Source organism: Drechmeria coniospora, chromosome 01 (genome assembly GCF_001625195.1).
Source record: "Drechmeria coniospora strain ARSEF 6962 chromosome 01, whole genome shotgun sequence".
Taxonomy (NCBI): domain Eukaryota; kingdom Fungi; phylum Ascomycota; class Sordariomycetes; order Hypocreales; family Ophiocordycipitaceae; genus Drechmeria; species Drechmeria coniospora.
This window is the reverse complement of record NC_054389.1, coordinates 4,710,602-4,723,385: the sequence shown is the minus strand read 5'-3', so window position 1 is coordinate 4,723,385 and position 12,784 is coordinate 4,710,602. Positions and strand designations below refer to the sequence as shown.

Here is a 12,784-nt window from a genome sequence, read left to right as displayed (position 1 = left end):
CATTGGCAGGGAGATTTCAGACACACATTCCGAGATTAAATAAAGAACATCAGGATTTGCAGGTTTTTTGTTTCTTTTCATCATGTCGATGTATAATAAATAGCATAAATACCCTCAAACTTTGATCGCCGACCTTGGGCTCACTCAGGAGTGTGCCATCACCCACATCACATTGTGGGCTCCCTCCCTGCCTAGCCAAAACCAAACCCAGAGCAGAGCAGAGCAGAGCAGAAAGTGGCTCAGGGTTGGCTCAGTCCTCGTCCTCGTCCTCGTCGCCCTCGGCGTCCCGGTCGTCGTCGGGGGAGTCGGCTCTGGGCTTTCGGCCCTCGCTGCCGTGACGCTGCCATCTCGCATCCTCTTCGGCTTCGTCCCCTTCGGCATCGGCGTGCGGCGACGAGTCACGATCCAGGCTCTGCTCCTGCTCCTGCTCCTGCTCCTGCTCTTGCTCCTGCTCTTGCTCCTGCTCCTCGACAGCCTGCTCCCAGCCAAGTGGCTTCTCCCGATAACTCTTCATGGCCTCGAGCATATCTTCGTTGGGATCGACGACGGTAATCTCCATCTGGTCGACAACCTGCTCCTCGGTATCCTGCTCGGGGCCGACGGTGCGACGGGCAATGTTCTTTGTACGCTGGGGCCGGATGGCGGAGCGCTGCATGACGGGGTAGTAGTATACGGCCTTCTGCTTCGGGTAGGCGTCCTCGTCGTTGTAAGCGAGGATGATCTCATCGTCGTACTTTGTCGGATGGTCGAGCTCTGTCTCGTGGGCTGTCTCGTAGGCCCGGACACGGTTGAACTGGAAGTGGCCGTCATGCGAGTAGAGGTCGTCGCTGGCGTGCTCGGCATCGTCGACATCAAACTTGCGACGGAAGTTGTGGGCCGCTCCAGCGTTAGATGTCAGGTAGAAGTCGTAGTTCATCATGTTCTGCGGTCGCGGGTTGTGGGTCGGGTCCTGCTCGTGGGCGGCCAATGCGGCCTCGTACATGGCCTCCTCCGCCGGCGTCCGGTCTATCGGTCGGAAGAGGCCGCTCAGGAGTCGGCTGTCGTATTCGGACGCGTTCGTGACGGGGCAAGTGAGGAACTTGACGGTGACATAGGCGCCCGAGTCGGGGAAGGCTTCGAGGTCTGGCAGGAGGGGCAGGGCCTCGACGAGCTTGAGGTGCTTCTTCGAAGGGTGCTTGACGCGCTTGAGGTCGTTGAGATCGAGCGCGGCAAGCTCGAAGCCCTCGTCGATCTTTCGTTTGATGGCCTGGGGCGAGTCGGCAGCGGCGTCTAGGGCCCGCGTCGGCTTCCTAGCCTTGGCCAGCAGTGCGCGAGCGTGGCTGCCTTCGGGTCGCTTCGGCGTGCTCGATGAGATGTACTCGGTCCGGCGGAGGAAGGAAACGTTGGCCTCGGCCACCTTGAGCTTGCCGAGTGCGGCTATGGGACGGAGAAGTGGCCGGTCATGTGGGTGGACAGGTGGTGCTTGGGCAGGTGCTTGGATAGCTAGTCACCAGAAGGATGGTCAGCTACTTGTTGCCGGCGTCGACGTGGTGGGGGAAGAAAACGAAGCAAAGGCGAGGGGGGAGCGGAAACTCACATCGTTCATCGCCATCAAACACGCCAGGCATGCCCACGAGATTCAGCGGCATGCCCAACTCAGCATCTGCCTCAATATTGAGCGGCTGTTCCCTCGCCAGCCGCGAGGCGAACGCCGGTGTCGTGTACTGTCCGCTCGTGAGACCTGTATTCGGAATCTCCAGCAGCTTGGGAGGGTTCGGCGGTGGCGGCAGCGCGTTGGAGAAGCGGATCCTGGCGATGTAGTCCTGGTGCACCATGCGCTGCTCGCCCGAGCGTGCGCCCGTCGCCATCACGTCTCGACCGGATTGGCTCCTTCCCACCTGCTGCTCTTGCTCGCTCTCTCGCTCTCTCCCACCTTTGGACGGTGACGGGCGACGGCGGCGATGGAGTGGAGGGCTTGCTTGACGGTTGGATCTCGTTGCTCCGGGGATGGTGAGTGAGAGGCAGACCGAAACCAGACCAGACGAATCCGAAGGTTACGTCTCGGGGTGGCCAAGAGAGGAGCAGCGAGGAGGAGGAGGAGGAAGTTGCGTACGCCGGGATATTCCTCCTGGCACTATCAAAGTGTAAGTACGGAGTACTGTACAGTAATTAAGTTTACTTGCACGAAAGGTAGTGTGGCGCATTGGTCTAGTGATTGAGGTTCCACCAGCCACTAGCCTAAGAAAAAGTTGCGCACCGCCACAGCGGCAGCTCGCTTTCGGTCTAGCAACGTGGGAAAAGGTGAAAAACGCAGCAAATGGTAAGAAAGGTAATACGTAGTACATGAATAGGTAGAGGTGCTTGCACCACCACGAGCACAGTGTGCAGTGTAGTTCTTTTCCATGCTCATTAAAACATCACATCACATCTGCAACTGAGGAGTCCATCCTCGGGTTTTCCGTCATGCCCCCCGTCCAGCATCTATACAGCATAGCCCTGGCCGTCGGCGGGCCATCCCAGTAAGTCTTACAATTCGACGATGACACAAAGCTGTCAACGGTCGGGCACTCGTGGCGTGACGAAACTGACTGCCAGTGGCCAGAGCCCGAGCATCGTTCCCTTTTGCTTCACGTACAGTACAGCGTCCTTTTCTTTCCGTTCCTCGCTCGCCGGCTCGGGCTTACGAGTTGTCCTTCCGGTAGCTCTTCTTGCCGATGGTGAAGGGCACGTAGCGGTACTTGACCATGTGCTGAATCTGCTTTCGCACTGCAACAAGAGAAGGAGAGGGAGAGGAGGTCAGTCGAGGGTAGGTTACGAATGAAAAGGAAGAATGGATGGACCTACTCGTCAGGACGAAGAGAATCAGCCAGTACATGACCAGAACGGGCCAGAAGACGGGCACGTTGAAGAGCTCGAAAAAGGTGCAGAAGAAGGAGACGGTGACGGCCCTCGTGGCCCAGTACCAGAACTTGAACTCGGGAAGGCGGCGGATGAAGGGCTTGAACTCCTCGTCGCTCTTGGTGGGGAGGGTGCCGACGGCGCCATCCTCCATCTCCGTGTCGATGGCGTCGTTGGACGGGTCAAACTTGGGTTGCAGGAAGGCGAGGAAGAGGTTGAGCAGGTAGATTCCGAGCGCGTAGGCGACTGTCTCGACGGATAAGCGACAGGGACGAAGGTTCCGAGGGGCGGAAACGTACCGATGTACCATCCTTGCAAGAGGAGAATGCGAATGAAGAAGAGGACGAGGGTGACGCCGGTGCCGACCCATCGGTAGAGCACATGGGGGGTCGACTGGTCGAGGAGTGCCTGGTAATGCTTTGGCGCCATGTCACGTCAGCAACCAAACGGTTCTGTCCGCCAGTTCGTCGGTCGGAGAAGTCGTCCATACCCTCTGCAGCTTCGACGTGTGGGCTGTGACGGCCGCGAAGGGGGTCTGTTCCTGCTCGGGCGCTTCCATCGTCGACGGGAAGAGGGGGGAGAGGGGGGGGGGAGGAAGCGAATGCTTTATCCGAAAGTGTTTCGATCCCAACAGGAGGGCGACGGCGGTGGCGACGGACTCGAAAGGCAAGCAGTAATAGAAGAAAAGTGGTCACAGGAAGGCGAGGGGCAAAGAGAATGTGTCGTGCCTGGTTGCACTGTTGGCCGCTTCCAGAAAAGGGTCTGACTTGTCCTTGTCGTCGCGATCCTTTCGCCGCACGCGGTGTGGGGCAGCCGGCTCGAGACGGTTAGCGTAACGTAACTGACCCGTTAATCAGCCATTCATTTGCTTCGACCACAGCCACAGCCACAACGAACTCGTGCAAGCACTTGCAAGATGCACTTGCAAGCCCTTACTTAGTACAGGCACGGAGTACAAGTATGGAGTACATCCGAGGCAGGTTAACTTTCCCGTGTTATTACTACCACGTACCGGTTCGCAGCTTTGCCTGTACTTACAGTGCAAGTCCGGTAAGCGTACGAAAATACGGGTACATCAGCCGCTGTCAAGGGGTCACCCATCAGTGCGTCGCACTGTCCCTACTGCAGCAGGCATGTGCTTAGTTCCAGGGGAACAATGGCACTAGCTGGAAGCTGCTAGTGCGAAGCCCGCACGGAGTTTGGACTACGGTATCTGTATTCATGCATCATTCAACCGACGCACTTCACTCGCAGGCAACTGACATGTACGTTTAAGGTACGGAGTACTCCGTCTACTATGCCGAACACACTGATGCCGGACAGTGGCTGTCCTCGTCCAGACATGAGACGATACGACGTCATGCTCCACACATACGAGTACAGTGCACAGGAACTTGTGCTCACATCTGCAGTATTCCTTCGCTTTGTGGTCGGCCTCTAGCAATATCGTGGCGGAGCGGAGCACAAGTCCGCAACGATGACCACCCTCGCAGCCGGAGAGTGTGTGGCTGGGAGGGATATGGATGGAGTGCCCTCGAGCTGAGAGCGAGGGAAAGCAGCGGCAACTCCCCTTCGTAGTCGAATGTTGCCAACGCGCCATGCACGATCGTTGAACGATCCTATCACACGTTCTTGGACCAGTACATGTGCGGGTGCCATGCGGGATGAATGCTCGCGAACTGCCAGGAGGGAAATGCAGTTTCACTCCCATTGGTTGTCAAACGTTGCCAACGTATCGTTTGTGGGCGTTGAACCATCATGCAAGTAGATGGATGGTATGTAGCCATCGCCGTCCGGTCCACATGGTCCGGGGCGAGCGTAGACTTGCACCCTTCAACTGCATCAATTGCCAACTGCACCCAAGAAATGAAAGCCCTTGCGGCGTCGCGCCGTGACGAAGAATAAGATCGGCTCATTCACCCTCTCGTTCATTCACATGTTCATTCATCATCCGTCGGGAACCTGTCTGTAAACTTGAACACGGCCAGCCCCTCACGCAGGTCCTTGGCCATACCGGCAATGTCCTGGCCGGCGCGCCTGTAGACACCCGGTCCGCCGGTGACTCCAGCGGCCGTCGACGCCTCGTCCGCGCGGCCAAGGAAGCCAACCGGCTTGCCCCAGCCGTACCCGTCCATGAGCATCTGGAGCGGTCGTCCGGGCGGGTACAGCGTCGACTTCTTCCGGCGGCCATCGAACAGCGTCTCGGAACCAGCGGCGACGACGATGGCATCGAAGCCGGCGGCGTCGGCACCCGAGTACGTTCTGTCCACGCCGTCGGCGAGAGTCTCGGCGACGGTGAGGACGTCGACCTTGTCGGCCCTGAGGGCGTCTCTCAGCGCTGTGGCCTGCGAGATGGTCTCTTTGAACTCTGTCGACGCCAGCACGCCGACCCTCATGCCGGCAATGGTGGGAAGCATCTCCCCAAAGATGGTGATGCCCGTCGTCCTGTTGCCGTGGTAGTACTCGGGATCCGCTGCGGGGGCCTCCAAGCCCAAGGCCCTACCGACGCGGACGGCGACGTCGTGGCTGATCTTGTTGAGCTGCGCCAGCACCCTCCGCTGCAGGGCGGCATCGATCTGGCTCGTCTCGAAGCGGATGGCGTCGATGAGAAACTGCTGCTCGACTTTTGTCAACGAGTTGTAGAACAGACGGGGTTGACTCCAATGGTCAGAAAAGGTCGGGCTCCGTCGGCGGCCGAGGTGTCCTTGGACCGAGCGACGAGGCGCGGTGAAGAAACCTTTGCCCGCAGATTGGTTGGCCTGCTTCGGGAAGCCCTTGTTCAACGTGTTGGGTGAGTCTGGCGCATGTCAGCATAGAGAACTGCCCACTCAAGGCATGCAGGTGTGCTGTAGCCGCCGGTGTTGGTGTGCTGTGGGTGTCGGTGTGGGTGGTGGTTTTGGACGTAGGCTCTTACAAGGGGCCGTGTTCTTGTGGATCATGTTTTGGCCAGCACCGTCGCGATTGTTGTTGTGAATCTTTCCCAACGGTCGGTTGATGGGCAGCTGCTCAAAGTTGGGGCCGCCGTGCCGGTTGAGCTGCGTATCGAGATAGGAGAAGACGCGACCCTGTAGCAGAGGGTCTTCGGTAAAGTCGATGCCGCGCACAATGTGGCCGGGTTGGAACTGTTCAACGAGTTGGCCTTGTCTCCGTTCTCCGATGGGGATGCTACATGGAGATGCATCTCCTCCAACGGCATCTTACCATGATCTGCTCCGTCTCGGCGAAGTAGTTGACGGGATTGGCGTCCAACCTCATGACGCCCACTTTGCGCAGTGGCGCGAGCTCTTCGGGGATGATCTTTGTCGGGTCCATGACGTCGAAGCCAAATGCGAGGGCGTCCTCTTCTTCGATCATCTGCACGTTCAGCTCCCACTCGGGATAGTTGGCCGACTCGATGGCGTCAAAGAGGTCCTGCCGATGAAAGTCGGCGTTCTTGCCGGCGACATGCTGGGCCTCGTCCCACACCAGGCTTGCCTTGCCCTGCTTCGTCTTCCAGTGCCACTTGATGAGCTTCGTCTGGCCGTCGTTGTTGACGAATCGGAAGGTGTGGACGCCGAAGCCGTCCTGGTCTCCTGTTAGAAGGCATGCGGCGGTGGCGGCTCTCTGGAGGGGGAAGCCGAGACGCACCATGTGCCTGAAGCTTCTAGGGATGCCGTATCCAGCCATGGCCCAGAACAGAGTGTGCATGGTCGACGTCTCCTGAGTGAAAAAGTCCCAGGCGGAGTCGTGGGCGGTGGCGGCCTGGGGGATCTCGTTGTCGGATCTGGGCTTGACGGAGTGGATGAGGTCGGGAAACTGAATGGCGTCCTGGATGAAGAAGACGGGAATGTTGTTGCCGACAATGTCGAAGTTTCCCTCGTCGGTGAAGCTGTTCCGGGCTGTTCAGAAGCGGACAGGAGCAGGCAGGGAACGAGGAAGTTTGAAGAAGAGGACATACAGCCTGGTGGCAAAACCATGGACATCGCGGGCCGTGTCGGCACTGCCGCGGGAGCCAGCTACCGTCGAGAAGCGGACAAAGGTCGGTGTCTTCTTTCCCTTCGAACTCAGGAAGGAGGCGGCGGTGATGTTGCTGAAGTCATCGTAGCTCGTAAAGGTGCCGTACGCACCGGCGCCGCGTGCATGAACAGCTCGCTCGGGGACCTAAGGGGCAATTTAAGTCACGTATAGCATGAATACGGGGGCCATCGTACTCTCTCGTGGTCGAAGTGGGTGATCTTCTGTCGGAAAATAAAGTCTTCCAGGAGAACGGACCCCCGTTCACCGGCCTTGAGGCTATTCTGGTCTTCGATGGGACCGCCAACATCAGAGGTGAGGTACCCCTCGCTATCGTCGACGTCATACTGAGCCAGATGGCGTCGAGAAGTAACTTCCTCATCCGATCTGGCGACGAGATTTTCGGCAAAGGGACACTGCCCGTTGGCAAGGGCGACAATGGCCAGGAAAAGGGCAGCGAGCTTCGGTCGCACCATGGTGAACTGACGGTCTTGTGCGGAGTACTGCTGGCGCCGATGAGTTCCGCTCAGTGCAGGAGCCGAGTCGGAATGGTGGCCAGCAAGACGGGGGGCGAGGGGCGGCCGTTCTTTTATCTGCGTCTGTGCCTGGATGATAGGCACTCAACTACTCCGTGCATGACAGTGTCTTGCGTTCTCGGGTGTCTTACACACAGACAGGCATCATCGCATGCGGCGCACCATGAACAGGATCTTGGGCATCGTAGCACGAATGAAAGATGCATCCCATCACCCATAGGGCGTCGGGGTGAGGAGAACTGCGCCACTCGCTGCTCTCCATCACGGCATCTGCCAGCATAGAGATGCATGGAGACGAAGACAAGGACATCGGTGGATAGGGCCACTGGCCTCGGCAACAGCATTCGAGTCGGGCAGGGTTGTCATTGCTTTCAAATTCCGTCTAGATGTTGCCATAATTAGCACAAAAGCACTTGCAAGCGATGCGTTGCTTATTAAAACTCTTTCTTGCGTGTAGATGTAGAGCACGACTGAGGGGCTATGCACCTTCCACGTCCGTACATGTACATGCATGCACATGGTGGAATCCAGGTGGTGCGGGAAACGTATTACATACATGCATGGATGTGCGTCAAGTTTGGGGGGTGCCAAGTCAGGTCGCATGGAGGAGGGTGGACGCCGCATCGGCGATGTCTCTAGGATGACAATGATAATACCTCGGGCTTGATTGGACCTCGGCCTCGTATACGCATGCATGGACGCCGGATCGCTCATTCTTGTACTCGTACAAGCACAGCAGCCGGAAAGAAAGAACTCTGCGAGCTCGTCGGCCGCTGCTTGGTTTGTGACGACGCGAGGTGAGGGAGCAAGCTGGCAATGGTGTCAGCGCTTGCTCACATTCGTTCATTGGCCAACACAGTTGCTCATCGGATGAAGATCGGGCGTGCATTGTGATGAACGTCGACGCGGGCTCTGCTGGGCCGTCTGCGTGGTGCACACGTCCATGTGCGTGGCGGAGCGGACTGACACGGAATGGTTGAAGACATAAAGTCGACGAGTAATCATCCCAGCGCTGCCCTCCCTCCCTCTCTGCCCATCACGGCGGGGGGGGGATTTATAGGCCCGTATGCACATGCATTATTATTGCGCAGGCTCCTGCTGGTCGCACGTCGAATGATACGGGTTGTCCTTGGCACGACCTAGTCTCGTTCCACCGACGGAACAAGTCGGCTACCTCTGGCGTTGTCGAGTCCGGCCGGGTGGCGATTCATGGAAATGCCCATGCCATACCGATACGCATCGACATATGACGAATGGCTTGCGACGAATTTCTTCCCATTCCTCTGGAATGTCCGGGTGGTCTTGTGCCAACTCGTCTGTGATGTGTGCGATGACACTGATGGGATCCCAGGTCCGCACTCTTTCGTGCACAACGATGTGTTCTGGGTCGGTCGAGCCGTGCGGTTCCCGTTCCCGTCTACCGGCATTTAGGATTTCATATCATGCCTTGCCGGGAGTAGAGAATCCGTTACTCACGGCAATACGACCTTCCGATTCGAGGTGTCTGGTTTCTAACCGATTCGATACAACGCTACCCGACATCAAAGTGTGGTGATGAATCGGCCATGATGTACGGAGCATAGTCAACGAACAGTCGGCCAATGCTGGACCGCCGTACCGTGGTGGTGCAGAGTTGTCTTTTGCCTGAGGAATAATGAAGTATTCACCTTTGCACTCGGGGGGCGAGCTCCTGCCTATAGCCGGCTCCAAACTGCGCTCCTGCTTCCTGCGTCCCCTCGCCTGATCTTCCACCTTCAGCATGCTCCTGCCCCCAGAAGGTTACAGGGTACGGTGTAGTTCTGCCACACTCAATGCTAGTGAAAGGGCAGGATCGCAGCCTTTCAATTCCTGTGTTGCCCTAAACGACTCGGCGATGTCTGTATGCCCACAGGCGCATGGTTGGACCATTTCTGAGTTTCTCCGGTCGCTGATGCCGGCCTATCGGGTCGCGAAATGATTACATGGTGTTATACGATTGATTCTGGGTGGCTACTAGATGACCGGTGCCTGACCTGCACGAGAAGATGCGCTTGTATTACCGCATGTGTACCTAATCCGTGGACAGCCTTTCGGCGACACGGAGTGCGGTATCACCATGAGGATGAATGAATGAAATGGCCCGCCCGTAGGAAACCACCCATGCTTGCACGAGCACCCTCCATGGTGAGCGAGAAGGCGCGCACGAGCACCCTACTCCTGCGTGCGTATCACAACTGGTTTCTTCGTCCATTTGTCCCGTTCGTCGTCGTACCTCGTTCGCGCCAGCGGAGAGATCTACCCTATACTAGCAGGGGGGCGTTGGCCACAAGCTGCCGCATCTGCAGCTATACGACATGCTCCCGGCCTCGAGTGTTGAAGATGCAATTGGGGAATTGATTCGATTGTTCATCCATTCGAGGTTGGTAATAGAATAAAGCCGTTTTTCGGGCACTACGGTGAGCGGCCCTTACCCCAGTAAAATATCCACTTCATCCGTCGCTTCCGCATCCCAGGCCTTGTGCAGAATGTGGCCAATTCCACGGCGGTAGGCTATGCCGGAGATGCGCTCGATCCACATGACATTCACAATGTCTATCTTCTCATCCGAGTTCATGTTTTCCTCAAACTTTTCGAGGCTGAAGACGTACGAGCCGCGGCGCTCGCTGGCGGTCGAGATGGCGATGAACTCGAGCTTCTCGTCCCCTCCGTAGTTGGACGACTGCACGCCGAGCCATCCGTCGTGGGCCCTGAACTCGCCGATCCACTTGTCCTTTCGGCTCCAGATGTTGCCGACGGCGACGGGCGGGTTGGCCTTGTCCTTGGGGTTCAAGGAGATGGCGTAGTCGACGTCGAAAAAGGCAAAGGCCGTCCGGAAAGCGAGCAAGGGCCCGGGCAAAGGACGAGGGGGCTGTCCCGGGGCGAAGCCGCCGCTGCCGAGCGGGTCGAGGACGGGAACGGGGTACTTGAAGACGGTCGATTCGTCGCTGTCGTGGCTGAAGCGGGATCCGGACCCGGTACGAGACCAGCCGGGCGGCAGGGGCGCGTCGAGGTTCTTGCGCGACCTCAGCTCGCGGTACCGAAAACCGGCGTTGTCGACGGCGACGGTGTTGGCCCGGTCGGTGAGATGCCAGGTCACCGTCGGTTTGAGGCGGAAGGAATGGGTCGGCTGAAAGCGTTTGGAAGCCCGTCTCGTCGCCACCGTCTCCTCGACGAAGTCGGCGGCGGCCCTCCAGAGCGTCAGGTCGACGGGCACGCCGTCGAACCACCAGCCCATCCAGGACCAGGACGGCAGGAAGGGCGGACGCGAAAGGGCCCTCCGCCGGATCGTCGCCTGCGGCTTCCAGAGCAGGGCGGCGTCGAGGAAGACGAGGGGCATGCCGTAGACGACGCCGCCGGCGAAGACGTTGGAGAGAAGACGGGAGATGCCTTCGAAGGCGGGCAGCGAATCGTCGACAAAGGTCACCTTCCTCGTGCTGTAGTCGATGGCGATGCGGGCGAACTCGTCGAGATCGGGCCAGGGCGCGTGCCGATAGCCAAGCAGGGCCGTCGAGGTGCTGTTCGCGCAGGCGCCACGCTTGCCGCGCGGGGCCTTGGCACCGGCGGCGGCGGCGGGGCCCTGCCAGCCGTCGCAGTGGCACTCCCAGGTGATGGTGTCTTCGAAGAAGAAGATGGCGCGGCGCGAGTACAGGAGCTCCTGGAGGGTCCAAGCCCGGGCGGACCACTTGGAGGCGAGCAGGAGCTCATCGTGCTCGTTCGTGCCGGCGCGGGGGTTCCGAACGGGGCGTCGCGGGTCCAGCGGCAGGAGGCCGGTGGCGACGTCGCCGTGGGCGGCGACGATGGTGAGGTAGGCGTTGGCGAAGACGTAGGCCATGTGCTGGGCGTGGTCGATCTTGGCGTCGGCGTCGTCCTGGACGACGCAGAGCCTGTCGATCCAGATGTGGCGGATGCCGAGCTTCCTGGAGAGCCAGATGGCGTCGAGAAAGGTCCTCGGGACGGCCGTGTCGGGCAGCTGCTGGAGGAAGGCGTCGACGTTGCTCGCGAGGAGCTCGGCGACGGAGCCCGGGGCGTACCGCTGCGGCGGGATGCCCCAGACGTAGCTCAGGGCGGTGTACCTGTCGCTCGGCTTCGCCCGCACGAGGCAGCCGTCGACGGCGTCGACGAGGAAGACGGGCCGCCAGGTCGGCAGCGGGTCGGTACCGCTGCAGTGGCTGCCGTGCTCCGAGTTGCAGCTGTCGAGCCACTCCCTCATTCGGGGGATGGGAGATTGGCTCGCCGTCGAGGATGCGCGGTTGAGACCCGAACCGGCCGCGTCCTTGCGCCCCTGACCGAGGCTCCCGAGGAGGCGGCTGGCGAGGCTTTGCTTCTTGGCCTGCGACGGCGGATCGCCATCTCGCGCTCGTGGGGACTCGGGCATCGTGCCGACCTTTGATGAAGCGTGCGCACGTGCTGCTCTCAATGGCAGGAGTTTTCTCCCCGCCTTGGCAATGCCGGCCCGACAGCCATGCTTGGGCGTGCCGAGGCGATGAGGGAGGACGGGCGACGTCTACGGTACGGCGCGGTAGGATCGGTCGTAGGGAGGAGGTACGGAGTGAGGTGGAGGCAAGGAGGGAGGTGGAGGCGAGGAGGGAGGTGGAGGCGAGGAGGTGGAGGCAAGGGGCGGAGGTTAGTTGTAGGTGTACGAGTAGAGGCAAGTAGTTGTATTGTACGTAAGTAAGTACAGTAGATGTGAGGTGGAGATGGAGCGGTGATGCGCGTCGTGACTTGGACTAAACAATGAACAAGCGTTGCGGAGGCAGCCGTGGATTACCGTCGGTACAAGTACAACCGAGCGCCAGTAAGTTACAATACATGCGAGGTACCTACTAAGGTACCTAAGTAGTTGGTTGGTTGGTGGACTTGCGTACTAGATGCTGCACTCCGTACGGAGCACTTGCATTGTACAGTATTAATTTATACTACCTACCTACTAATAGTATACGGAGTAAAGAATGTCAGTACAAGTGACAGTATTTGGAGTCCCTGTAGGCTATTGTGCCATGCAGTACCATGTGATAATGCAGTGTACTTAAGTAAGTAGTACTCACGAACTGTAAAGTAGCCTGCTTGGCGAGAGAGATGAATGCCTCCCTTGGAGTACATGCACTTGTGCCTGTACAGGATGATGCGCGAGGTGGGTGTCTTGCGATGAAAATGACTCAGCATTTTACTTTGGCACACAACATCATTGCCGCCTTTCCATCGAGATTGGCCGAGGGGAGGACGCAGCATCGTGGACACTAGACGGCTATGCTCGCAGCGAGAGACACGACAGGCGGATCTCAGCGGCAACCTCTCCAGTGTGTGAGGCGCCCCACTAATGCCGATTATTTCCGACTGTCCCATCACTGTCGATTCGGGTG

At 58.8% G+C, this 12,784-nt stretch overlaps 4 protein-coding genes across 4 annotated transcripts; all 4 read right to left on the bottom strand.

Moving 5' to 3' along the window:
* Positions 1–250: 250 nt before the first annotated feature.
* DCS_01158 (uncharacterized protein) lies at positions 251–1,847 on the bottom strand (the record flags this gene model as incomplete). Its single annotated transcript, XM_040798493.1, has 2 exons — positions 251–1,482; positions 1,577–1,847. 2 exons carry the CDS (start codon positions 1,845–1,847, stop codon positions 251–253), a joined length of 1,503 nt encoding a protein of 500 aa, XP_040659376.1.
* Positions 1,848–2,659: 812 nt separating this feature from the next.
* DCS_01157 (Retrieval of early ER protein Rer1) lies at positions 2,660–3,436 on the bottom strand (the record flags this gene model as incomplete). Its single annotated transcript, XM_040798492.1, has 4 exons — positions 2,660–2,745; positions 2,824–3,123; positions 3,177–3,294; positions 3,368–3,436. The coding sequence occupies 4 exons, from the start codon at positions 3,434–3,436 to the stop codon at positions 2,660–2,662; spliced, it is 573 nt and encodes a 190-aa protein (XP_040659375.1).
* Positions 3,437–4,817: 1,381 nt separating this feature from the next.
* Positions 4,818–7,346, bottom strand: DCS_01156 (catalase; the record flags this gene model as incomplete). The annotated part of the gene is made up of 5 exons (XM_040798491.1): positions 4,818–5,674; positions 5,792–5,999; positions 6,079–6,745; positions 6,815–7,017; positions 7,068–7,346. The coding sequence occupies 5 exons, from the start codon at positions 7,344–7,346 to the stop codon at positions 4,818–4,820; spliced, it is 2,214 nt and encodes a 737-aa protein (XP_040659374.1).
* A 2,506-nt stretch (positions 7,347–9,852) lies between these two features.
* On the bottom strand, positions 9,853–11,799 carry DCS_01155 (tol protein; the record flags this gene model as incomplete). Its single annotated transcript, XM_040798490.1, has 1 exon — positions 9,853–11,799. The coding sequence occupies one exon, from the start codon at positions 11,797–11,799 to the stop codon at positions 9,853–9,855; it is 1,947 nt and encodes a 648-aa protein (XP_040659373.1).
* Positions 11,800–12,784: the final 985 nt, after the last annotated feature.